Source organism: Ochotona curzoniae, unplaced genomic scaffold (assembly GCF_017591425.1).
Source record: "Ochotona curzoniae isolate NIBS_2020 unplaced genomic scaffold, NIBS_Ocur_1.0 contig_1014, whole genome shotgun sequence".
In the NCBI taxonomy this organism is placed as follows: Eukaryota; Metazoa; Chordata; class Mammalia; order Lagomorpha; family Ochotonidae; genus Ochotona; species Ochotona curzoniae.
In genome coordinates, this window is record NW_024464920.1 from 38,585,303 (window position 1) to 38,613,021 (window position 27,719).

Consider the following 27,719-nt stretch of genomic DNA (forward strand, 5'->3'; position numbering starts at 1 on the left):
TCATTTTTTTTTCATTATCATTTTGAAGACCCTGCAGTATAAATAGTTAAAATATTTTTGCACCACAAGCATCTTCCAGCTCCACTTCCTGCGAGCTGCTGGAAGTGCCCTTGTCCTTGTTGTGGGAAGATGGTGCACGGAAGGTAGGTGGCTTGCTTGTGGTGATGCCACTGATGAGTGATGGGATTGGCTCTCATGGAGTGTGGGTCCCAGACCACTCTTCTGTGTTACTTCTCTCATCAGCTCAGTGTGCAGTCTGTGGCAAACCCTTAATAAACATATGTATCTCTTTTTCTGTGACTGCTGCCTGCAACTGTGTGGACTGAAGAGGCAGCGTTGGACTTAAGCCTCGGACTAGCGTATCCTCATCCCTCCAGTGGCTGTACTCACCTGTGTCCCTGAGCACAATGCTAACTGTTGCTGGGCCTTCAGTTCCTCATCTCTCAAATGATGTCTGTGTGAAACTTTGGTGTGTTGTCTTTCAAGTCATTTATTTGAATGTCCCAGCCTGGGCTGGGCGAGGCCGGAGCCTGGAACTGAGGACTCCAGCCAGGTCTTTGTAGGTGATGCATGAGCCATCACCCGTTCTCTTCCAGGTTGTGCATCAGTGGAAGTTGGACTAGCAGAGTAGCTGAGACCCAAGTTAGGCATTCTCACGTGGGATTTGGGCATGTCCGGCATCCCTGGTTGTTGTCTTTTATGCTTCCTTCATCAATGGTCATTTCCCAGAGGTTCTGTTACCTACATGTTTTTGATGTGTGATGCAGTTTGAGTCTCACAGACAGGAATCTTATTGCAGACTGTTTCCTGCGGAGCCATCTGTGTTGCTGCTGGCTGATCTCTATTATCAGAGACTCTCCTTGTGCAGCTGCAAGGAGCCACTCTCCGAGGAAGCTTTAATGGAATTGTTTCCCAAGTTACAAGCGAACATTTCGACAGGTGTATCCAAGGTACGCTGTTCTGCGGTGTGCACTCAGTCTCTTGCTTCTGTGTGTACTGCCATGTGTTAGAAAACACCCCTGTGGGATGATTTCTGTTCCAAACAGTGATTCCTGAACACTGCCTGCAAACTCATGGCAGCAGGATTGGTCAGAGAGGTAAATAAAAATATAAATTCCAAATCCCTGTCCACAAATGTGCTGAATCAGTAGGAGTGAGTGAAACTGGAAAGTCTGCATCACTTTTGAAAAGTCCTCCAGGTGATCCTGCTCCTCTCAGGTGGATAGACATACCTGAACACAGTATTTAATAATGAAAATGACCGATTTTCGTTCAGTCGGCTTACTTTTTCCTAATACAGAGGTACACGAAGTGCCGTACGGCTTAACTATTCCTGAAGTGAAATCTGAAATGCCCCAAAATCCCAAATTCTTGGAACACTGACTCTCCAAAGTTTCTGAGTTTGAAGCATTTGATTTAAAGTTTTCTGATTCAGGATGTTCAACCAATAAAGTCTGCACAAATATTGCAAAGTCCAGAAAACTATAGGATCCAAAACCTTTTGAACCCAAACATCTCAGACTAGGATCACGCAGCCTGTAGCTCAGACACACTGCATGCTGTTACGGGCAAGCTTATGTTCTCAGCCTGAGGTGGTCATGCACTATTGGAATTAGGAATTAGTTGGTGTTAAATATGAAATAAGATATAGTATGGGCATGTACAGCAGGGTACTTTGAAAATAGAAAATGAAATTAAAAAGAATTTATTACCTAAATCAATTTGAAATCCATGCATACAGAAAATCTTCAAAAAATTCATGAAAATGTGTATTTGATATGGGGGCTGTTGCTGTGGCAACAGTAGGTTAAGCCTCTGCTTGTATTGCTAGTGTCTGATATGGGCACCTGTTCAAGTCCTCGTTGCTCCGCTTCTGATCCAGCTTCCCGCTAATGGCCTGGGGAAGTGGCAGGTATGGCCCCTGGCATAGGACCCTGCAAGCACTTGGGAGACCTGGAAATGGCCCCTGGCTTCAGGCCTGCCCAGCTCCAGCCCTTGTCACCACTCAGGGAGGGAACCGCCGGAACGAAGGGAGCTCTCTCTCTCTCTCTTTGTTTAAAGTTTTCCTCTGCGATATAAATCTGCCTTTCAAATAAGAGTAATTAAAAATATATGAATTTCAAGATTTTTATTTTTTGGCATCAAAATGAACTTTTCTTTTAATTCTATTTTCAATGAACTTTTTGAGATACCTGATATTTACTTTGGTCAGTAAGATTTATTTATTTATTATTTGATAAGTATGGTTACGGAGAAATAGAGATCTTTCCCAAATGCCCACAATGGCTGGATCTGGGCCAGGTCAAAGCCAGGCACCAGGAACTTCCTCCAGCTCTCCAACACGGATGGCAGGGCCCCCTAATGTGTTCCTGGACACACTAGGAGGGAGCTGGACCGGAAGTGGAGCAGCCGGGACTCCAGCCAGTGCCTGCATGGGGTGTTAACACCAAAGACACTGGCTGCACCTGCAGTGCCATGGCACTGGCCCCTGTTTTTCTTAATTCTCTAAAATTTTAAGCTAATTGATGGTGAATCAGTTTCTCCATGTGGCCCAACTTTGGAATTTGAAACATCATCTTTTCCCTTTTTTAGATTCGGCTTTTGACGATAAGGATCCTAAACCATTTTGATGTTCGGCTTCCAGAAATCAAAGAGGTATTTTAAATGTTTGGATAGTTCTTAAGAAAACATAATTCTGCAGTATGTTTTGAATGTCCAAAATGGTATCTGCAGAAGATTAATTTTATGCATAATTTTAAAAACTGATATATTGTGTAATGTTTATTCCCACCTGTTAACAAGACCACCAGTGAAAATCCAATTCAGAATATTCTTACATAATTTTTCTATATACAAATGTAATTTGAACAGATAGTGTTATAAGTTTTCCACATAATTACTTCTAGTTCAACCTCATTTCGTTTGAAGTTGGACTAATGCTACACAGTTCAAAATATCTTCGTTAACTGGTTCTCTGTTAATGGGTCGTTATCTGAGTTTTTATAGTTGTCATTTGTATGTCCATTTTATTCCTAAATCGTGTTCTAAAAACTGTGTGGTGTGAAGAAAATCACCCAAAAAAGGGGGGTGTTGCTTCTTCAATTTAAAACATGGCCATATTCTGACTTTGTGCTGTTTTTTAACGTTTGGTTCCATTGAGTGTTCTCTCTGGACAGTGACGAGCGTGCCGTGTGCTGTGGGTGTTCTTTGTGCAGGAGGACGGGCTCTCAGAGCAGCAGTCGGCCTTTGCTGTGCTGCGCCAGGCTGAGCTGGTGCCGGCAACTGTGGGTGATTACCGGGAGAAGCTTCTGCATCTGAGAAAACTGAGACATGACGTGGTGCAAACAGCGGTCCCTCCCGGACCACTGCAGGAGGTAAAACAGGAGCGCTGTGTGTGTGTGTGTGTGTGTGTGTGTGTGTGTGAGCGTGTGTGCGTGTGCGCATGCACTTTGATCTGAATTTAGGCTTTGAACGCCATTTGGAGAAGCATTTTTGAGTTGTCACCAAAAAAATGTAGGGCCCAATTCTCTTAGATGCTTTGACGTAAATAGCTCTGCCAGCCTTTTAAATAATGGAGTAGCTTCTGCGATGTGTGCAGCTGGGAGGCAGTTCCAGCCAGCCCTCACTCAGTGTAGCTCCCACTTTGGCTGCACCTCAGGGAGGTGGCTGCTTGAACCTTTGGCTTGGACAGGCCTTCCCAGTGTCTCCTGCTCAGCTGTGCTGTGTTGCGTCTGAGCATTTTAAAATGTGATCTTCACTTTCATTGGTTCTCTAGCCTTTACCATCAGCCTCTTATATTCTAATGAATTAGGTAAGTTTACAGATTATTCCTCATCGGAAAAAAGGCATTTTTAACTGATTTTCAGAGACTCAGTGTTGCCATAATGTGGATTCCATATTTTAAAAGGCAAGAAGAAAAAAGGTGTTTAACCTGGTGGTTAAGATGCTCACACCTCACTTGGGAGTGCCTGGATTTGCTTTCCGGTTCCAGCTCTTGGCCCTAGCTTCCTGGCCACACAGACCCTGGGAGCAGCTGAGTCTGCCACCTCCAGGGCAGCTGGTGGGTGGGGTTCTCAGCTCCAGGCTCGCGCCCTGGCTCAGCTCAGGCCATCACAGGCACTGCGGGGAGTGACTTGGTGGATGGTGGGACTCTTGTGCTCTCAGCTTCTCTTGGTCTCTATGTTTCTCTCTGCCTGTCAGAGAGAAAATTAGGAAAGGGAAAAGCTTTGAAGCTTTTGGAGTGTAAATGATTATAGCCTGGGGTAGGCTGTGGAAATACATTGCATAGAGCAGGACTAATGCTTTGGTCTCTGGTGTCATCACAGAGACCAAGTGTTGCCAAGGTCAAGGCCTGAATTTGCCACTAGCTGAGCCTGGGACTGCTCAGGGATTCGGTTTCTATATCTGCAAAATAGGGAAAATAGTAGTTCCCATCCCACTGGGTTGCTGTGGGCATTACATAAGATAAATATAAAATGCTAAAACAACTTGACACCTACAGAGCACTCAATTGATGATAGCTAAACATAAATATCAGCCATCTCTGAATGCTTTAAAACAAAATCCCGGCTCCTACTTGCAAAGAGATCAAAGTCGCAGATCCAGAAAGAACTAAAAAATATAGCACTATGTGAGAGTATTGAACGAGCACTTTGGAAGGGATGCTGTTCGGTTGTACCTTCAGAACGGGACAGCACCTCATTCAGGGGGAAGAGAATGTGGCGGTGAGGCTAGGCAGAGAGCCCGGCCTGTTAGGGGAAACTGCAAATCAAGAGACCCTGGGCAGTTAAGGAAGCCACGATTGTCCTGTTTGGTGTAATGGATGCTCTCTTGCCCGTCCTAGTTCAGCCATTCTACTGTTTTTAGTTTACACTGATTGTCCTGCTTATTGATTGGCAGTCAATGAAGATCCTTTTCTTAATAAATTCATTATATCATTTATTCCTTGAGGGCCTTGGGTCTTGCATTAATCCTCACAGCCTGATACCCTGTTTCACAATAAAATTCTCAATAAAAATTTCTTTATAGAATTCTTGTGCTTTTTTTTTCTTAAAGAATTACTTTAGTTTTACTGAAAAGGCAGATTCAACAGAGGGAAAAGTTTTCCATTCACTGGCTCACTCCCCAGTGGCTGCAGTGAGCAGAGCTGAATTTATCTGAGGCCAGCAGCCAGGAGCCTCTTCTGGGTCTCCCACATGGGCGCAAGGTCCCAAGAACTTAGGCAATTGGACTGCTTTCTTAGGCCATAAGCAGGGAACTGGATGAGGAGTGGAGCAGCCGGGACACAAAGTGGTGTCCATATGGGGTCCTGGCACTTGCAGGTGGAGGATAAACTATTTGAGCCATTGTGCCAGGCAATGTTCATAGATTTGTAAATAAATGATGACAAATACGTTTTATCCCTGTTTTACTCTCTGGGACAAAATATATCATTTCCCAAAATATGTTTAAAAATTACAAATTCAATATGTTTTTATGGCTTAGTAACTTAGAAATACATAGGAATGATTAAAAAAAAATAGACTACCCCTTAAAAACACAAATTTTTGTTAAATCCATCAGAAGTGGAAGGATTAAGCAAATATGGTCATACCGATATCCATCTCAAGTTGGGTCCCAGTCGTCATCAGTTTTAAAAACTGGTGGGGACAGGGTTTGTGGGTTTATACAATGATCATTCAGAGTATTTCTACCATGGCCCCAGCCTCAGCTAAGAGTGAATTCTGTATTCAATATTCTGTGTTCCGAATGTGTCCATTAGTAAGCATTTGACGTTGTGGGTATCGGATTGGGCTCCAGGGTGAGGAAGATACTGAGAATATAAACCTAGCGTAAAGAAACCTAAAGTCTTGTAGGGAGACACAGATATGTGAGCCAGGAAGCACAGCGGGCACAGTCCAGAGTCTTCATGGAGAAAGTCACCCTGGAGCCTCATCCCATCAATGGATAACGCATCCAGAAGCACAAGTAGACGGGCTTTTCAGCCAGATGGAACAAGTTGGGTGGAAGTGGTATCAGGCGAGCGGATTTACTCGGAGATGCAGGCAGTACTCCTATTGGAGCCCTGGAAGCCAGGCAGGTGGAGGCAGCAGGGAGATAACCAGGGCTCAGGGCTGCCAAAGTCCCGTCCTAGAGTCTGGATTTTTTTTTTTAAGATTTATTTATTTTTATTGAAAAGTCATATACAGAGAGCAAGAGCTTCTGTCCATTGATTAACTCCCCAAAAGTGGCCACAACAACTGCAGCTGAGCCAATCTGAAGCCAGGAGCCAGGAACCTCTTCCGGGCCTCCCATTCGGGTGCAGGGTCCCAAGGCTTTGGGCCATCCTTGACTGCTTTCCCAGGCCACAAGCAGGGAGCTGGATGGGAAGTGGAGCAGCTGGGATTAGAACCAGCACCCATATGGGATCTTGGCACATGCAAGGCGAGGACTTTAGCATCTAGGTTACTGTGCCAGTCAGCCACACAATTCTTTCTTGAGTATCTGTGCTTCTGCCTAGATGCAATCCCATTTATTCATTCAGTTATTTATTGTATCTTATTTATAGTACTGCCCAGGCAGCAGGACTGGTGCAAAGTGCTGGTTTCACAAAAAGCGGCAAAACTGACACTGGCACTGTCTGGTGGCTTCTGCTGCCAGCTTCTAGCTCAGTAAAGAAAGATGGTGAGATAAGTCGTGGATGAGAGGAAGAGTGGAACAAATGTTCAATCCTTGCCACCCTTTCCCCTCTCTTGTTGTTTGAAGTACTGTCACGCCAACGCATCAGAGACACTTTGAGTTGCAAGGACAAGCGTTCAAAGGCTACGGGAGGTAAACTAGGCTGAGATTCCTTGGCTAAGCCGTTGCAGGCATTCCTAACAGAAAATCTGTTGAGACGTAACTTCGTTTTAACTTCTTTGTTTAATGACCAACCTACTGCTTGGCCTAATGTTTGGGCTGGGAAAAATGGAGCCCGCTGAAAGGAAGTATCCAGAAATGTGGTTGTTTTGTTTTTCCTTCTCCTTGTTAGAGATTGAGGAGGTATGGGAAAAAAATCACTATTCTCTGAAAATTAATTTCTGTTGTGTTGAAGAACGGTACCGTGAGGGAACCGTGTCCTTGACAATCACCGATGGCTGTCGCCGTAGCACCCGGTCACAGCTCAGTGTAGGGGTTCAGTTGTCGGCCACTGCTTTCCCAGACACGTTAGTAGCAGGGAGCTAGATTGCAAGGTGGAACAAGCAGGGCGTGAGCTGGCACCCATATTGAGTGGTGGCACCACAGGGGAAGACTTAGCTTGCTCCCCCTTGAAGCCTTCCCCAATACCTGTTTTCTTGAAGTCCAAGCTGCTCTCCAAACTTCATATTCTTCCAGTAGGGATGTTTGAATTTCAGTGCATCTTACTTTTTGATGGAGCTCATATAACCCCTCTCCTATGATTGCAGGTGCCACTCCGTTACTTGTTAGGCATGTTGTATGTTAACTTCAGTGCTCTGTGGGATCCTGTTATCGAACTCATAAGGTGAGCATGGGTTAAATGGATGATGTTTTTATCTGCTAATACCTGTGCAATGATGGGGCCAGGGTTGCACTCATGGTTAGGCGTGACTTAAATGGGTAGGTGTTAGCTGTATTTACAACTACCTTTCCTTTGTGTAGGACAAGGCAAAGAAAGGTAAATGTTAATTATTCTCTCTGAAGCCATTTTTTTAACAGTTCAGATGTATTTATATTTCTATATGCATTGAAAAAACTGGATTACTTTCTGTCTTTCAATTTATATGAAACTTGTGCATTGAAAGTTTTTTGCAGTTGAAAAATTTTTTTATACTACAAATGTAAATTGAGTCACTGAACCAAATTTCCAATTAAAAATACGTTTCTAAACTAGTGCTGTCTAATATCCAAAATTCTTCAGCTCTCAAGAGAGCTGAACCTGAAATTCCTAGAGAAGAGACATGCATTGGAACAGGCTTTTGGTGTAACGGGTAGGGAGTGACCTGGGACGCCTACGTTCATTGTCCTCCGTGATTGCCAGGGTTGCCTTCGTTAAGTTCTAGAAAGTATTTCACATACATAGTGAATGCTTGCCTTGCTTCTGTACTTTTGACGGAGGAAAAATGAACACTTAAGTTAGCTTTGAACCAGAGTTTTTTCCTCAGGCAGAGTCTGTCTTTTGCTTTAGTACCCATTTCCAGTCCCATGCCTTTAAAAATATTCTTTTCGTAAGGAGCTATAATTAACATTTTTATGTTCATAAAAAAAAATTGCAGTGCAGGCATTTTGGAAAATAGAGATAAGTGTTAAAGTTGTTTAAAATCTCAAATTGAGGGATAAGCTAATTAACATTTGCATTATGGCCATTCGCTTTTTTTTCCTGTTGGCGGTCTCAAAATAAAAAACATATTATGTACTTTGTTTGTGATCTTTTCTCTTAGTTCTCATGCACATGAAATGGAAAACAAGCAGTTTTGGAAAGTCTACTATGAACATCTGGAAAGAGCAGCTACACAAGCTGGTATGGACGGGGCCTAAGAGGGCCGAGAAGAAACTTGATCCTAAGTATCTAATTTCTGCTGTGTAATCACACGTAGAATTGAAGCCAGAAATGAGGAATGTATTAATTTTATAACCTTTGGGTTGGCATTACTGTTTATATTACACTGCCTGAACGGGAATGACTTCTCTGTAAGGAAACAGGGCTCAGATGTTAGTATTTTTGTAGTAGCTATGACTTTGACTTTCGTGTCTTGTAGAGAAAGAGCTGCAGAATGATCTGAGGGCTGAAGAGAAGTCTACTGGAGAGGAAGGTTGGGAGCGGCCCCAGGACGGGGATGTTGGAGCTCTTTATCACAGCCAGTTAGCATCGGCAACTGACTGTCGGGAAAGACTGGACCACACCAACTTCCGGTTTTTACTCTGGCGAGCACTAGCAAAATTCCCAGAGAGAGTAGAGCCACGATCCAGGGAACTCTCTCCGCTTTTCTTGAGATTCATCAAGTAAGTGTTCTCCTGTAGGATTATGTCCCTCATGGGATGTGAGAGAGAAAAAAAAAATGTAAACTGTCTGAATTTGTTGAGTTCTTTATATATCTGTCACATTTTCTTTAAAACACACACACACACACACACACACACACACACAGATTCACCTTAGTTATTTTAAAGGCAAGAGAAGAGCTGTCTGCTGATTGATTTCCCAAATGACTACAATGATTGGGGCTGGACCAAGCCAAAGCCAGCAGCTCCACCCAGGTGTCCTGCAAGGTTCTACACACCTGGACCATCCTTCGCTGCCTTCCAAGGGTGTTATATGGCACTGCCTTAGAAGTGGAACAGCCAGGACTTAACTGAGCACTCCTGTGTGGGATGCTGCCATCTTAAGTAATGGCTTAACCCAGAGAACTACATTTCTGGTACTTGCCATTTTAAAAAATTCATTGCATAGCTAATAAGCATTGTCTTTATCCATAACCAACCAGATTTTGTCATTACATAATTTTATGTGAATCTTAAGTTGATTTTCCCATACTTGGTATTAATAAGAAATGATGGTTTGTAAGGTAAACAGGGTCCGTATTGAGGCTGATCATCAAACAAAGGCCTTGCTGTCTCCTGTCTTGTTTGTTGTCTTGCCTGTTAGGGCCTGGAAGGTATTTCCCTGTGAACAAACCCACTGTGTTCAGCTCTTGACATCGCTCCTGCTGAGGAGCGAACCCTTTTTGGAGCATCCGTTTGTTTCTGAATGGTTTTGCTGTGTGAAAGGCTGATCCCTTTAAACAACCTGTTGTGCAGACCCGTACAAAGCAAGTAGAAAGTGTGCCTTGACAGGATCATTTCATTATCGGGAAAAGTGCTATAGGGGTTAGGTTGGAGGTCATGAACCACAATATGCTTGGCTTGTTGAAGGAACATCAGAGTGGCTAAAGTAGACCGAACCAAGGAGTAAGTGATTGGAGCTGGGCATAAGTTAGCAGGAGACCAAATTATGGCTGTTAGTATTAGCAAGAACTTTGGCCTCTACTTTTGGTGAAATGGGAAGCCATTGGGGAGTTTAAACAAAAGGAGACCAAGACCTGAGTCTTTTTCAGGATGCTTCTGGCTGCTGTGCTGAGAATCAAGTGAGAATGGCCGTAGTGAGTGCAGAGACAAGTCAACTGAGATTGTAAGACGAAACATCAAGAAACGATGTAACTAGACCAGAGTGAAAGCAATGAAAATGGATATTTTTTTGGAAGATTTCAATTCAGTATTTTTGTTGTTGTTGGGGTTTTTTTTTTTTTTTTTTGCAGGATTGCTACTGTAGCAGCCTGTAGAATTTGTTCACTGGTCAGATGCAGGAAATGTGTGGGGTGGTAAGAACAAGGGAGGGAACATTAGGTAGGGGAAGAATTGAGGCTGTTTGTAGTGAGCATACTGAGTTAGCATATACTGACATTAGAAGAAATGCACAAAGGGAAGGTTTGTGGAGAGAATCAGTAGTTTGTTGTTTTAGTTTTATAAAGATTTATTTATGTATTTGTAAGTTGAAAGGGAGAGAGGGAGGGCGATCCTCCATCTGTTGCTTCATTCCTCAGATGGCTGAAATGGCCCAGGTGGGCCAGGTCAAGGCCAGGAGTCAAGAGCTTCTTTTGGGTCTTCCATATTGGTTGCAGGGGGCCAAGAACTTGGACTATTTTCCATTGCCTTACCCTGGCCTTTAGTAGGGAGCTGGATCAGAAGTGGAGCAGCCAAATCTGTTGCCATATGAGGTACCAGCTTTGTAGCTGGCAACTTTACTTACCAAGCTACAACACTGGCCCCAGGAATTTATTTTTAGGTGTGTTAAGATTTAGCATACAAAATAGATACATAACTAAAGGTGTCGCGTATCCATTGCATTTCTGAAGTTTATAATTAGAAGGAAAGATTTGATCTGGAGGGAACAAAACAGCAGTCATCAGTAGAGAGAAGGCGTTTAAAGTTGTCAAGCCGGGAATGACATCATTCCGGGTATTAGTGTAGAGACAAGATTTCCCAGTACTGACACTGACAACAAGATGTCATCAGAGAAGGGCTCAGCCATGGAATCGAAAGAAAAGTTCAGAAGGGATTAATGCGGTAAATCAGACATGTCTGAAAAGCCAGTGAGATGAGGAGTAGGAATTGACCATTGGCCTCAGGGATGACTTCAACCACGGGGACCCACATAGAGGTGATCTTAAGAAAGGTTTCAGTCAAAGTAGTAGAGGCAAATGCTTTGTTAGAATCAGCTCCGTGGGAAATAAAGAGTGAAAAAGCTTAAATGTGAACACTTATAAATACAGTAAGCAGAAGTAGAGTAATGGATGGAAGGAAATGTGGGGACAGAGAGGGAACTTTTGTAGTTGGACTGTTAATTTGAGATTTAAACAGCATGTGATGTTGATGCCAAAGATCCAAAGTAAAAGGGAAATTTGATGATATAAGAGAGGACAAAGTTACTAGGCCCATGCTTTTGGACAGATAAGAGGAATTAGTATCGAGTGCATTAAGTAAAATGGTTTTGTGGGGCTGGCACTGTTGTATTGTGGGTTAGGCTGCTACCTCCAACATAGGCATACCGTATGAGCGCTGGTTCAAGTCGTAGATGCTCCACTTGCAGTCCATTTCCCTGTGACACACGTGGGGAAGCATTGAAGAATGGCCCACGTCCTGATAGCACTGCCACCCATGTGGGATAGTGAGATGGACTTCCAGGCTCCTGGTTGTGGCCTAACCCAGCCAGGCTTTGTGGCCATTTGGGGAGTGAGCCAGTGAAGAGATCTCTCTTTGTCTTGCTCTCCGTGTAACTTTGCCTTTCAAATATATAGATAAATAGGTGTCTCTCTCTCCCTCCTCTTTCCAGAGGCACCCCACCTCCCGGCTTCTTTTCCGGAGGTGCTTCCCCTTCCTTCCCTTCCCTGCTCCCTGCTCCCTGCTCCCTGGTCCCTTTTGCAAATAAACTTTTCTGTTTGTAAAAAAAAAAAAAAAAAAAAACACACAAATATATAGATAAATAAATCCTTTTTTTTAAAGGGAAAAGGTTTTGCATGAATAATTCATTCTAGCAAAGGTTATAAGCAAAGATGTAAAAGATCAGTAGACGTAAGAGCGGAAGTGTAATGATTTTCTCGTTTTCAGAAGATTGTTTAGGTATCAATTTGTTTCTGGAATGAAAGCAGTGGTATTTGGCTTCTTCTGCCTTGTTTTGAAGGTCACATAAAAAGTTTGCCAATTGTTCTATGAAACTGTAAAGGGCTAGGCATATGCAATCTGGTACTAAAGATGTTTATAGGGTTTAAACTTTGTACCATGATAATGGTGCAAGATTTTTCTGAAAAGAAAGGTTACCCTTTAGCTTAAGGATGAAAGATCATATAGTATAAGGTGCTATGCGGGTAAAGATGGAAAGAGGAACTTTAATAGGAAGTGGGTCTTTTTGAATTTAGGAAGCTTAGGAAGTATAGCTACAACAATTATTATTATTTAAGATTTATTTTATTTTATTTGAACAGCAAAATTGCACAGAGAGCAGGAGAGACAGAGAGCTCTTCCATCTGCTGGCTCACTCCCCAGATGGCTGTAACTGCTGAAGTTGTGCAATCTGAGGCCAGCACACGTGAGCTTCTTCTGGGGTTCCCACATGGGTGCAGGGGCCCGGGGTCCTGAGGCATTGATTGCTGCTTTCTCAGGCCGCAGCACAAGCAGGGAACTAGATGGAAAGTGGATCATCTGGGACACAAACCGGCATCCATGTGGAATGGCAGCATTACGGAGGCTTAGCCTACTGTAGCATGGTGCCAGCCCCAAGATACAGGAATTTTTTTTTTTTTTGCTTAAACATTTATTTATGGGGCTCATTGCAATAGCCTAGTGGGTAATGTCCTTGCCTTACATGCACCAGGATCCCATATGTGTGCTGGTTCATATTCCGGCTGTTCCTCTTCCCTCCCAGCTCTTTGCTTGTGGCTTGGCAAAGCAGTCAGGGATGGCCCAAGGCCTTGGGACCCTGAACACGTAAGTATGAGCCCCAGAGGAGGCTTCTGGCTCCTGGCTTCAGATCAGCTCAATTCTGGCTGTTATGGCCATTTGGGCAGTGAACCAGCAGATGGAAGATCTTTCTGTATCTCCTCTCTGTAAATCTGACTTTGCAATAAAAATAATCTTAAAAAAAATAATAATTAAAAAAAGAAAAAAATAAAGATTTTGTTTTTTTAAAGATTTGTTTTTAGTTTTTATTTTTTATTGGAAAGGCAGATTCACAAGGAGGAGAGAAAGATCTTCCATCTGCTGGTTCACTTCCTAATTGACTGCATTTATCAGAGCTTCACTGATCCAGAGCTAGGAGCCAGGAGCCTCTTCCATGCCTCCTACATTGGTGCAAGGTTCCAGGGCTTTGGAGCTTCCTATACCGCTCTGCCAGGCCTCAGGCAGAAAGTGGATAGAAAGTGGAGCAGCCAGAACATGAACCAAAGCCCATCTAGGATACCTGTGCTTGAAGTTGGAGGATTAGCCAGTTGAGCTCTTGTGCCAGCCCCCAAGATACAAACATTTTAAAGAATGTTTAGTGAAGACTGATTGGCACTGACTTCCTGTAACTAACCCTTACACAAGATTCTCTAATGTAACGGAGAACCCAGTGCCACCTTCAATGCTGACTCTGAAATACATCACATGCTTTCTATTTTTATTTACTTAATTGTTTTAGAGAGTGATATTTTCCAGATTATTTGATAATAGGACTAGTTTGAATCCCTATAAACATTGTCAGAGAAGAACTAAGCCAGGAGCAGGAATGGATAATGACGACAAGAACAGCCTGTTAACCGGTGACGCTTCATGAGAGCTTGTGTGTGCTAAGTACTGTTAAGTGCTTCGTGTGAATGATAGCATTTAATTAGTGAGTGAACTTGCTGTGCTTGGAGGGAGAGATTGAAAATACGCAGTATATCTACCGTTAGTCGACTGTTGAAATGGTATTGAGTGGGTGATGGTACAGTTTGTAACTGACAAGCAGCTTTGCTTATCTCACATATTTGTTGATTTTTACTTTGAAGAGCCTGAGTTTGCTGAATGAAAATATGAAGCACAATGGTGTTTCAGGCCTCAAGTTGTACTTTAGTGTGTTAATCTGGAGGTTAATATGAGTTCACCTGGCATTTGTTTTAGAAGTACTGGTAGGGTAATGAATGTCAGACAGGTTATTTCAGCAGTGTAGTTTTGAGTGAGGATTTAAAAGCCAATCTGATGATTTTCCTAACCTTCCCAGCCCAGTGCATTGCACACGAGCGCAGCAAAAATATCATTTTGAGAAATGAATGGGTAGAAGTGACATTGACTCACTGAATGACAAACTTGTAGATGATAACCGTTAACTACAGCAGAGCGTAGGACTAGTAAGAACAAATCCAAGAGCTGGAATTTAATTTGAACAGGTGTGAATAAACACCAGCTTAATCAGAGGGAGATAACGCCGTGAAGGTTTTCTTTGCCTTCACATTTGAATCTACTGTGTTACGATTGCCCCCAACACCCATAGCATTCCATTTGTTTATCATTCCATTGGTCTTCATCAGATTATATCTGGAGGACTGAATTTTGTGGTGACACTGATTTTGAATGGATGCTGACAGTGTAGAATGTACCTGATAGAAGGTGACAGTATGATACTTAATGCTATCCTTGAACTATGCAATGTAAATCACCTTGAAGTCATTTTACCTGGAATTGTGGTTCAAATCACAGGAAGGTTAGTCTCAGCTCAGCCCGAAGTAGACATGTGAAATACTTGTAACATTTGAAGTGGGCTGTCTTTAATAGTTGACTGGTCGGATAGGTACCTGAGAGGGACTGAATAAAAACACTAATGTTGCAGTAGGTCAGCCGGGGTGCTTCTAATGTCTCTTGGGTGAGGGATTCCGTGAGCCGTCAGCATCACACGGCTGCGGTGGGACCTTGCCGGCCAGTGTGCACAGCTCATCTGGCTCCTGTTGCTGTCTTTACCCCAGCAACGAGTACTACCCCGCGGATCTGCAGGTGGCTCCCACTCAGGATTTGCGGAGAAAAGGCAAAGGGCTAGCTGCAGAAGAAGTGGAAGAGGAACCTGCCCCTGGAGATGAGGAAGAGTTGGAGGAAGAGGTGTCGCCCCAAGATGAACCCTCGCAGAAGAAGAAGACAAGAAGGGCGGCGGCCAAGTGAGTTCGGTGTTGCCGAAAGGCCACCATCGGCAGTGCTGGGGGAGTTCTCTGACTTGCTGTACATAAGATGAACCATTCAGATCGGCTTGTACCCAAGTGCCACGTCTTCATGGGGTTTTCTTTTATAGCTCAAAGGAAATTGTCTGCTAAATGTTTTGCTTACGTGCCTTTCTCATTTTTTCCCCCTCTTTTTTTCTAGTTGAGCTGTAGAATGTTAGGAGGACTTTGGCAGTCACCCAGTCATATCCTCCTTGTATAGGTGAAAGCGTGGGGCTTGCAGCGTTTAATCCCATCTGACCTTTGCTTCTCATTTTCATTGCACCAGGGCATTGTTTGTGTTTTGGTGTGAAAAGAACATATAATGGAACATCTTTTCTGTTTTAAATGAGCAGGTCAGCAGTTTGACTCTGCCTTCCTAGTTACATTTTTTCTCATGATTTGTCCTATTCCCTTGGTAATTCATTTACCTAAATTATTGGAAACCTTAAAAAAAAAAAAACAAAGTAGAAATGCTCAGGCTTTCACATGTTGTTTCCGCATACTTGAAAGTTGTCTGAAATAGTCTAAGGCCCACTGGCTTTGTGCTTTTGTGTCACCACTTTGTATCTCAGCCACACGTGTCTGCTTTGGGTGTTTCCTGTAATCCAGTTGATGTGTCCCTGCAGCCACCAAATCGAGTGCCTCTTGCTAAGTGCTGGGCTGCAGAGGCCTCGGCTGCACAGGCATCACAGTTGAGTGCCTGGTGAAAGATTTCTGTGGGAGGGATATTTTAAAGTTGTTGTTGGAACAGAGGCAACTGTAAGCTAACTTTACCCTCCCATGAAGACATGGTTCCTCCAGAGAAAACACCTCTGATGATGAAAGATGAAAGTTTGCCAGGCAGCTCCTACAATAAAGAATGTGCCAGCCAATGGGAATAGTGCATAAAGCCAGAGGGGTGGGACAGTCCTGGTCCATGTTCATGTGTCTCTCACTCACCTTCCGTTTAAAACTGAATGTTGCTGGCTGCTATTTCTTCTCCCAAGATTAAGACTCTTCTCTTCCCGAGCCTTCGTTGCTCACCCAGGCCCTTTGCGTGGCGCTCCTGCCCCATTGCTGCCAGTGACTTGTGCTTGCTTCAGAGCGCACTTCCGGTGCTGTTTCCTTTGCTAACACTTTCCTCCAGCCTTGTTCATCGCAGGTTATCTTACTAAAAGCTCAAGCTTCTTAGCAGCCTGCATCCCTCTGTCCTGGCCCTGCTCCTTGCCTGGGTTATTGAAACAATAAATTCTAGAACCAGGTCCTTTTGGCCAAACCTAGAGTATTGCAACCAAACATTATCATTTAAAATGTGAATTAATTGATAACTATATACTTGATGCCATCTAAATATGTTTATAGCCCAAGGGTTTTTGTGGTTTTTTTTTTAATGTTTTGACACATTTATCTATTTTCATAGTAAAACTGTTAAGGCTCATTGCTAAGGTAAGGGCGAGGATCGCACCTCTGGTAGGGATGGAGAAAGTCTGAGAAGCAAAGATTAGTAACATTTTTAAATTTATTTGTTAAAACTATAGCACATTTCTCAGCAATATCTGAAGAGGTCATGATTTCTAGCCTTTTCTATTAGTTTATTAGTCCATTTCTCATCACTGGAACAGAATACTGGACATAGTCTACATATTGAGAGAAAAGGAAGTTTGTTCAGTTCTCAGTGTTGGAGGCTCAAGCGTATGAGGCCTGCTTCAGCCTGGTTCTGGTAGCAATGGCAGGGGCCAAGCACTTGGAGTGTCTGCACTGCTTCCCAGGCGCATTAACAGGGAGCTGGATGGGAAGCGGAGCAGCCGGGAGTCTAACTGGCACACAAATAAGGGATTTTGCCAGGGAGCAGAGACACACATGATTTGCAGAACATGTAAGAATAATAGCACCACAACTCTGTTTCCTTTAATCCTTCCCAGGAAGTTTCATGGTTATCAAAAATAAGGAAACTAAGACTGAAGCATGAATTAATGTTCCCTGAAGTCAGACCCTGAGGATGGCAGAGGCCCACCTACAGCTTGAATTTTTTACCTGCCTTCTTCTGCTGAAGTTCTCCATTAGGGAAATGGCATTCTTCACGTCTTAGGCTTACTCATCTGGAATCCTTTTCAAGTTCTCATACATCTTAGGAAGTATACCCTGTGATAAAGCAGTTTTCTCCAAATGTTTTTGAAGTCTTATGGAGTGTAAGGCAGGCAGATGAATGCAGGAGAAGCCTTCCTTTTAAGTCTGTTTTAGTGAATGATGTGATTTACATCTTTAGATTTGACTGTGAAACCCAGAGAAACCACTGTTAGTCCTGCCTCCTTGGTTGGTAAGAGCTGTGGATAGCTCGGTTAGATCCTGTTTGCCTGACGTAAGTCTGTCACCTGCAGGGGCGGAGGAATGTAGTCAGCCACGTGGAACCTAGATAAAGAATAATTCCAAAAAGTCCACCTGTGTTCAGCTTAGGAATATAATACTATTTTGATGGCTTTATTTCTAACTCTGACTTAATTTCAGCCATCTTAAGCACGTTTAGAAGAATTTTCTGGGTTAGGGAGTCTAGATTTGGGAACTATAAGAATTCAGAATATTTAGACATTCTATAGCAAATGTCCAAAATGCAAATAATTGGAGCTTGATTGTGTAATTAGTGAAACTGTAGGAGGTACTTGGAGTCAGAGTATGAAACGATGAGGATTAGTGTAACAAAGTTGTCTTCGTTTTCTAATTGTGTATTGCTCTTTTTTGTTTTGTTTAGGCAATTAATTGCCCACTTGCAAGTTTTTTCCAAATTTTCAAATCCTCGAGCCTTGTATCTAGAATCCAAATTATACGAGTTATATCTTCAGGTAAGTAAGTTAAATTCTCAACACTGTAATTCTTTGTGAACTTTTTCCTGTCATTTTCTTCATTGAGCTTTTTTTTTTTTTTAACTGGGTTTTTTACCTTATTTGTGAATTTTCAGTATTTTTTAAATAGGGTCATTGTCTATATTTTAAATACTGGCTTTTTTAAAAAATTAGAGTTTTTTTTTATCTTCAGAAACAATTTAGAAAGCACTGACATACTGGGTTTTAAAGGAGTTTTGTGTAAGTAGAGCTCGATAGGTTACATTAAGAATGAGAATAACAAACATGAATAGTATTTTAGAAGGAAATGGGGGTACATCTCTACTTCCAGATCAAAGATGGACTCCCCAGTGGAACTGTGAAATGTATCTTGACAGTTGGATGCCGTACTCTCTGCCATTGTCCATGCCTGCAATATCAGGATACCCTTAAATAGCGGCACGATGGATTTGTGACTGTTTATGCAGGATTACTGTATTGCAATAACATAGGGGAAATCAGTGTGTGATGCGGAGGAGGTGTGAAGAAGGGGTAAGGGAAATCCCAAAGCCTATGGAACTGTATCATAAATAATAGTAAGATGAAAAATGGGGGAAAAAGAAGGGAATGGGGGTTATACCCAAAACAATTGATTGCATTTTCTGTGTAGTTGAGTTAGTCTTCAAGAACGATTAGAATTTCAGGGTCTGAGAAGTGCGTGAAAGAAGATGGTTAAGATCATAGTCTCTGAGAGTCACAATGTTATGCCCTTGAGTTCCAGAAAAGACTAGTGAAAAAATTTAATGTCAGAAGTGGAATACATATTGGATGTCATACTAAACCATCTAAAGAAATAAAAATTTTTTGTTCCTTGAATTTTCTTGAATGAAACGGAATTGCCGCGGAATTTATGTTGTGGTCATAATTCTAATGGGCATTGTTTTAAATACATTGCTCGTTTGTTGTCCACAAAAGCAAAATTCTAAACTCATTTTATTCAGAGAGGCCTCAGAGACGTGTCTCCATGTCTCTTTTCTTGGTATCACTCTCTCCTTTTTTTAAGGTGTATTTTTGTGTGAGAGGCAGATTGACATAGAAGGAGAAATAAAATAGAGATCTTCCATCTACTGGTTTACTCTGTAAATGACTAAAACAGCCTGAGCAGAGAGGATCTGAAGCCAGGAGCCTTTTCCAAGTTTCCCACCTGGGCACAGAGTCCCAAGGACTTGGGCCACGCTCCACTGCTTTCCCAGACAAAAGGCAGGGAACTGAATGAGAAGTGGTGCAGCTAGGACTCGATCCGGCACCCATATTAGATGCCAGAGCCACAGGCAGAGGTTTAGCATGGTAAGCTATCATGGCAGCCCGTCTTCGCATGTTTCCATCGCCTGCCTTCATAGTATGAGCGATGATTACCACCACTGACCCTCCCACTTGACAATTCCAGATTCATACAGGAGTTGGCTTCAGCCAAAAAACTCCTGTGGGCCTGCTGTGTCATGCAAGAGCCACAGTTTTATTTCCATTTGTTCTTCTACACTTATTCTATTCATTTGGATCTCTGAAAAATGTAAGGCTGTCAGGAATCAACTCTAAACCTTGCCTAAAAATGTAGATTTTAAGAAATGTCATTTAACAAAATAGCACAAGTAAGTTATTCTCCAATAGTATGTATGCATGTATGTCAGTTCATTAATTTGCTCTTTAAAATATCATTCCTAGTTATTGCTACACCAAGATCAAACGGTACAAAAAATAACCCTGGATTGCATAATGACATATAAACATCCTCATGTCCTCCCTTACAGGTAAGTCACATGTGAAGCTGAAGAAATGCTATTTCTGTGATGACTTACCTCTCTGCATAAGGAACCCCTTACAAAGAGGCTTCCTGAAGGCCTGGGAAATGTCCTTTAAGACCTGCTCTCCTCAAGGAGTAAAGGGGAAAGGAAAATAGCAGTACTGTGGAGGTTGTTGGATTCTTCCTCTCTGCTAATGTAATGCCATAAGATCTTGGTGGTAATTGCTTAGGGAAGCGTAATCATTTGGAAAGCTTTTGCATCTTACCCGTTTAAGCAGCTGAACCATTGATTACATCTAATCCCTTCTTATCCATTTACCTTGTGAAATCTGAAAGCCGGTCATGTTAGAGGATGTTGTTGTGGAATCTTTTCATGTTATCAGACATGACATGAACTACACAGTATTTTATCTGTACTTCTCACTCTGTGTGCCTACTATTTTACTACCATATTTTTTAAGGTAGTACTCATTAATCGATAATTTGTATTGTTTGATATTTTTAAAGGGAAAATTTACAAAGGTTGCTTGAAGACAAAAGCTTTAAAGAAGAGATCGTCCATTTTAACCTTGCGGAAGATAATACTATAGTGAAAACAACCCACCGAGCAGATCTGTTTCCTATTCTCATGAGGTATTTGTACTGTTTTAAAACTGCTTTCTTAAGAAGTTGTGGGCATAGTATTAATCTGGTTCTTTTAGCACCTGTAATGTTTTTTGTTTGTTTGTTTGTTTGTGTTCTTTTTTTGATTGCTTTTTTTCTTACTTTTAGTCGAATTGGACTTTTGGGGGAGTCAGGCTGTTAGAGACTCATTTAGAATGTTTTGTTGCTAATATGTGTTAAGAAAGCCTTCCATGGTAATATATATAAAGAAACCCTTGAATGTTAGTGTTTTTCTCAGTTGTACTGTAGAGGTACAGTAGAAATAATTCATTCCAGTGTCTCAATATTTCCTGATGATGGTCTTACTCTATTAATTAATAATGGTAGAATACAAAAATGGCTCATACGCAATGCAGAGAATCAGATATGCTGGGTATAAAGAAAAGTAAAACTTGGAAGTTTCATGCTCACCAGCTCTGCAGTGAAAGGAGTTGGAGCGATCACAGCATCTGGATTTAACGAACCTTTCCTTGCTGTCCAGCTCTGGGACTGCGTTGTTGTGTAACCTGGGACAAGTTTGCTGGATTCCTTGGGCTTCAGCTCCCTTAGTACAGGAGCGATAGTATGTGTGTTCTTAGTCCTCAATCAGCTACAATACAGGTGTTCTGTTTGATTCCATTCACATCCAGCATTGACAATTTTGCTATAATGGACCTTATATAAATCATTTGATTGAAGGAACATAAAAAGCTAAAATTATTGTTGGATTGCAGAGCAATGAAAATACAAAGTAGAAATCTCTTCATCCAAACATTCAGAAATAGGCACTGTTAATTTTTAATCACTCAAATAAAAAGTGAATAATAACCTCACTTAATGTCATTGGTGAATCTTGGCCTTTGAGTATCTATCTTTTTACTCTGCTGTATGACAAAGTGGGAGGTACTCATAATGCATAAAACAACTTCTGCACATGCGTTGTCTCAAGGAATAACACCTATATAAGTTTTTGAGTTGCAAGCTAAACTAGGCACTTTCTCACAGGACTTTTTTTGTTTGAAAGCCCATTGATGGACTGTGATCCTTTCTAAAATTGGGTACTTCACAGTGAATGTAGTGAGTTTGCCACTGCAAGGGAATCCACAGATAGCCTTTGTTTTCAGTAACTAAATTCCAGCACTCAAGTGAAAATGGGAGAATTTATCTGTTACTGTGAACTTGACAGGTTCACCGTATGTAAAAGACTTGAGAGGACTAGAGTTTGTTGTAATAGGTAAAGCTTACTACCTGTGACAGCGGCATCCTGTGTGGATACCAGTTTCTCAGTTACTCCACTTCCAGTCTTGTTCCCTGCTGAAGACCAGGGAAAAGCAGCAGAAGATGGTCCAACCGTTTGGGGTCCTGGAGACCCATTTGGGAAACCAGATGAAGCTCCTAACCCTAGGCTTTAGTCTGGCCAGGCCTGGCCTTTGTGGTCATTTGGGGAGTGAACCACCAGATTAGATACATAGATCTCTCTCTCTCTTTCTCCGTACATGTGTGTCTACTTTTCTCTCTAATTCTTTCAAATAGCTAAAACAAAAATCTTTAAAAAAAGACTTTTTTGATGAGATGACTAGTGATATTAGCAAATGTTAATAAACATTTATTTTTGCTTACAGTGACATGTGTCAGCATTTGACATTTCTATAACTTAGTGAACCAATGTTTTCCAAGTAAATGATTGACTTTCCAGACTCATATATAAATAAAACATCTGTTCAAAGTGCAAGGCAAACAGACTACTGTAGAAGAATTCTTGATGTTTGTTATAAGCCCTCAGATTCCACATTGCTAATAGCAACAGTTATTGAGATTTGGAGTACTGTAAAAATGGAATAGCTACAATTGTCTGGCATGGTAGCCTAGCGGCTAAAGTCCATAGGCGCCAGATCATATCCCAGCTGTTCCACTTCCCTTCTTGTGGCTTGGGAAAGCAGTAAAGGACAACCCAAAGCCTAGGGACCTGTACCCATGTGGGAGATCTGGAAGAAACTCCTGGCTCCTGGCTTTGGATTGGCTCAGCTCCAGCTATTACGGCCACTAGGGGAATGAACCAGCAGATAGAGCATCTTTCTTTCTGTCTTTCCTTCTCTCTGTAAATCTGACTTCCCAATAAATTAATAAATCTTTTATTTTTTTCCTCTTTGGCTTGGGGAATAGTCATTTTTTCATTAAATATTTTATTTATATTAAAGTATAACAACATTATTTATTGTTAAACATTTTTTCATTCCTTGAGTCTGGTTTCAAATATAGTAACTATTAATGGATAAAAAACACATATATAAAAGATCTTTGAGGACTTCAGTAATTTCCAGAAAGGATGAAAACCACAATCTGAATTTTCAGTATGGTCAGTTTTTTGTTATTGTGGTTGTTTTTAAATATGTGTTCATTTATGTGAAAGAATTACAGAGAAAAGGGAGAACCAGAAAAAGAGATCATCCATCCAACTGATTTACTCCCCAAGTGGCCAAAACTTGGGTCTCTTCCAGGTGCTTCATCTAAGTCCTCCACATGGGTAGCAGGGGCTGAAGCACTTGTCCTTACCCTGTTGCCTTCCTTAGGCACATCAGCAGGGAGCTGGATTGTAAGTGGAGTAGCCAAGCCTTGAACTTACACTGATGTGATGTGTCAATGTCACAAACCAGTAGCAGTTTGACCTACTGCACCACATGACTAGACCCAAATCAGTTAAGTTTTGTCACATAAAAAAGGTAACCTTTGTTAGGTTATTTCTAAATTTTTCAAGAATGAATGTTGAAATTTACTAGAATACTTGTTAAAGCACAAATTGAAATGAGTATATGAACATTTCCAGGGATAACCCTTACTGGATTTTGATATAGCACTGAAACTATATTTAACAAAGTTGTGTTTTATATATATATATATAATCGTGTGGCTTTGTTTTAGGTCATTAACCTATGTTAGTAATAAAAATTTACCGTTTTGCAATGAGAAAGCTTTAATATGAAAATATTTTTTTCCTTGAAAGTTTTTAAAAAATTTACCAGTTAAACTGTGTTTAGTGCTTTCCAGTGGTTATTGATCTCTTAGTGTACCTTTTTCTTTTGTTTCTTATGTTTTGAAGATTGATAATTTAATTGATTTTTTTTTTTAGCTTCCTTATTTGCTTTTGATTATAACCTATTGCTTCCTTTGAATGTGTATATTCTTGTTTCCATTTCTGCTTGATTACTTACCTTGGACTTGCTTATTTTATTGCTTTTTCTCACACAAAGAATCACACCCTGGTCTTTGCTACTTTCCTTTTTCTGATTCCTTTGGTTTTATTTTATTGCTCTGCCCCCGCCCCCCCACCTCCCACCTTTGTTTTATAATGCACTGATTCAGAATTGTTGAGTCCCTCTGCTAGGCTTCTGCAAAATAAAGACCAACTAGTCTTGTGTTTCCAAACTAATGTGCAAGCCAACGATGTTCTTTTGCCTTTGCAGAATTCTGTATGGGCGCATGAAGAACAAGACTGGGAGTAAAACACAGGGCAAGTCGGCTTCAGGCACGCGCATGGCCATCGTGCTGCGCTTCCTCGCCGGGACTCAGCCCGAGGAGATCCAGATATTCCTGGACCTGCTGCTGGAGCCTGTGAAGCACTTCCTGAACGGTAGCTCCCGTGAGGCTGGTGGGGTGTCTCCGGCTCGATGACTCTCTCCCAGGCCTCTTTGTAACGGAGCTGTGCCCATCCCACGTTCCCCGACCCAGGGCTGGCCTTTCCGCTGATAAACAACTCGTCCCAAACTTTGGTTGAATTAAATAAAGCTCATGCTTGGCCCTGGGGATTACCAGCACCCTTGTGATAATAAGAACTTCAGAGCAGGCTGCAAAATTAATCTTAACTGCTTTGGCATTTGTTGATTGAGTCATTTAGCCTTTAAGTATGATTTGTTGAGTAACCTGCACCAGAGACACTGCTAGGTTAAAAATAAAGAAGTATGTGTTTATAATCTGCCTTCAGCCTCACAGATGAGATGCAGTGATGTATGAGGGTAGACCCTGAGCTATGATGCTGTGTGATACGTTCTCTGCTATAAAATGTTAACAATTGGTGATAACAGTAATGACGAGCATTTCCCAAGTGTGAATAACCAACTGTTATTATAACCACAATAACCATAATAACCAACTGTTATTATGGCCTCTCTATAGAGTTTCGATCTTTATAACAGCTATGTGAGCTGTCATTTCTTTGGTTATCCTATTTTACAAATGACAAGACTGTGGCTTAGAAAGGATGTATTCTATTAAAAAAAAAGAGAGAGAGAAAAAAAAGAAAGGAGGTATTCTGCTTATGGACTGCTGGCTACAAAGTGCTAGAGTTGGGAGTAGAACCTAGAGCACTGTGGCTCCAAAACCTGCGCGCGGTCCCAGTCACGTTACTGTAGGCACGTGGGGTATGTATTTCTAGTGGAGTATGCATCTGCTTTGCATTTTTGCTATGCCCGAGGTCCATCTGTTCCATAGGCTTCCATTCAGCATGGGAACCTATGAAGGAGCTTGGCTGTAATGAACTCAAAAGCTTCCATTTAGTGTGGAGTCCCTGTTAAAGGAGGGGAGCTGGAACTGATGCTGCTCATGGCAGACCATGTTAGTGTACGAATCAACAAGCTTGAAGTCAAGCTCAGACTATAAGAATTCGGATATTTTCGATAAATTCTGAAATCAGTATCATGTCAACTGTTGATAAAAAGCTTTTTTTTTTTAAACCAGGGGCATCAAGAGAAGTAAAACACTTAATTCTCAGCTATCAGGAAGCTTATATTGCAGCTAAACATCTTCTATGAATCTACCAGCCCAATGAAAGCTGAAAATAAGAAAAACATGTGGAATGTTGTTGACAGATAAAGACTATTAGTAACATAACTATTCAGGAATAATTTAAAAATTGACTGAGAATGGCTGTAGAGTCATAGTTCTGTCATGGTTTGTTACTCTATTTTATTCCTCAGTTTCCTCATCTACAATGGAAATAGTTAAACCTAACTTAACCAGCTCACTGGATGTTTTTATAAAAGTCAAAAGGACATTAATACATAAGAAAAATAGATTGCCATCGATAAGTCACTCTATGGCAATAGATAGCACTGCATCCTGGCAGAAATTGGATGGAAATTATGACTGTACATAGCAACAAACTAATACTTCACTTTTTACACAATTTCTTCCTTGTTTCAACAGGAGAGTGCCAGCATGCAGTTGTGCAAGCAGTAGAAGATTTGGATTTGTCCAGAGTTCTTCCTTTGGGCCGTCAGCATGGTGTCTTAAACAGCCTTGAAATCGTGTTGAAGAACATCAGCCATCTGATCGGCACATACTTACCGAAGATTTTGCAGATACTGCTCTGTATGACAGCGACTGTCTCACACATCCTTGACCAGCGGGAGAAGGTGACGGATGTGCTGTGGATGCTTGCTTTTTGGGCTGATGAAGTCTATTTTACTTGAGAATTGGGTTGAGACCTGAATTACTAACATCCTTAGTCCCTTAGGGGTGACTAAAAAAATGCAAGTTGTATCAAACATGTATTAGAAATAAGTTACTTCTATATATAAGGGATCTGAAACTTCACGGGAATTTCGTATTATGGAGAAACAGTAGAGGGTGGGTTTGAGGCATAGCAGTAAAGAGACTGCGTGGGGTTCCCACAGCCCATAGCGGAGTGCCTGCTCCAAGTCCTGGCTTTCGCTCTTCCAATACAGCCCACTAAGGAGGCAGCAGATGATAGCTGAAGTTCTTGGGTCTCTGCTACTCACGTGAGAGGTAGAGGCTGAGCCCTGGGGCCCTGGCCTTGACCGAGTCAGGCCCCAGCTGTTTCTTGTATTTTTGGAAACTGAGCCATCAGATGGGATCTCTCTGTGTGAGAATAAGGACTCTTTTAGCAGAACAAGGAGGAGGTAAGTAAAATTAAAAAAAAAAAAAAAAATTAGAAGATCCTCAACCACTATGCCAAAGACAAAGCCGATGCCCAGGATTGGAGTGAATAAGTGCTGCCTTTACTAGGGTCCCCTCTAAGGATGTGATATTTGAACTTGGGCCTGACTGGCCATGGGCCACTATTTCAGGTAACGAGGGCAGGCAGTGCAAAGTCCCTGGAGCATGAGCAATCTTGGCATGGCTGTTCCTGTCGGGGGAGACCAAGAGTGGAAACAAGACTCAAAAGAGCCTTTGTTAGATAAATGCTTAAGGGCCATGGACAAAAAGTATAAAAGAAGTTTGCTTTATGCCTTGTACTGGCTGTGTCTGGGTATGGAAATAGTTAATTGTGAAAGATGAGACGTTCTGTAAAGCTTCTTTAAATTCTTGAATTTTTTGTAAACCGAGAAGTTACTCAGTAATATCGGCTTACCCCCAAGTCAGCAGTCAGTAACAGAAAGGATCATTTGTGCAATTTCACAGTTCATTAGTTAGTGAGGTGTTAAGCTTGCTCACAGATATGAGCTTGCTTTTTTTTTTTTTAACAAGTTCAATGAATTCTTTAAACTTCAATCATAAATTATTTCACAGTAATTTTGCCTAAGTGAGTTAAAATTCTACATTTATTTGTTTGAGCTCAGTTAGACATTTACTTTTTTATGTCTTTTTGTATGCTTCAGGGCATTGAGTGACATTGAAACAGCGTCTTGTGAAGGTTGCTGGTTTTGCTGTACATTTTGGCAGTATGTTAACCAGTAAACCTATAAAATCCGGCTAGGACTATTTCTCTAGCAATCAAACCTCTACACAATTTCTCATTTTCAGAAATCTCCTTCAGTTTATTCAGCAATTCTTGAGTGCTACTAGGCAGCTGAGCTGCTCAAGAGAGGAGGAGAGACTGAGAGAAAGATCTTCTATCTGCTGATTCACTCCCCAAGTGACTACAATGGCCAGAGCTGAGCTAGTCCAAAGTCAGGTGCCAGGAGCTTCCTCCAGGTCTCCCACATGGGTGCAGGGTCCCAAGGCTTTGGGTCGTTGTCCACTGCTTTCCCCGGCCACAAGCAGAGAGCTGGATGGGAAGCAGAGCCACCGGGATTAGAACCGACACCCATAAGGGATCCCGGCGCATTCAAGGCGATAACTTAAGCTACTAGGTTACCGTACTGGACCCAGCATACTTTCATTTAACTTCACAAACACAGGTTTAACACTGCTAGTAAATATATCAACGCATAACGAATAACAAATAATAATTAAAACAATACATCTCTGGTATCCCTCAGGAATGTAAGCAAGGACTGTGCACAGTATTAAATCCCAGAATGTCACTTT

The 27,719-nt window shown here is 41.7% G+C and overlaps 1 protein-coding gene across 2 annotated transcripts in view; it reads left to right on the plus strand.

The window, feature by feature from the left end:
* The window catches only part of UTP20 (UTP20 small subunit processome component), an 86,522-nt gene that overhangs the window by 22,525 nt on the left and 36,278 nt on the right, over positions 1-27,719 (plus strand). For both annotated transcript variants that reach the window (XM_040984217.1, XM_040984211.1), the window contains exons 16-27: positions 800-950; positions 2,593-2,655; positions 3,216-3,374; positions 7,425-7,501; positions 8,418-8,497; positions 8,736-8,979; positions 14,988-15,173; positions 17,941-18,031; positions 19,733-19,818; positions 20,319-20,444; positions 23,915-24,081; positions 25,653-25,861. In XM_040984217.1, coding sequence (XP_040840151.1) covers positions 800-950; positions 2,593-2,655; positions 3,216-3,374; positions 7,425-7,501; positions 8,418-8,497; positions 8,736-8,979; positions 14,988-15,173; positions 17,941-18,031; positions 19,733-19,818; positions 20,319-20,444; positions 23,915-24,081; positions 25,653-25,861 — 1,639 coding nt within the window. The remainder of the gene's footprint in view (positions 1-799; positions 951-2,592; positions 2,656-3,215; positions 3,375-7,424; positions 7,502-8,417; positions 8,498-8,735; positions 8,980-14,987; positions 15,174-17,940; positions 18,032-19,732; positions 19,819-20,318; positions 20,445-23,914; positions 24,082-25,652; positions 25,862-27,719) is intronic.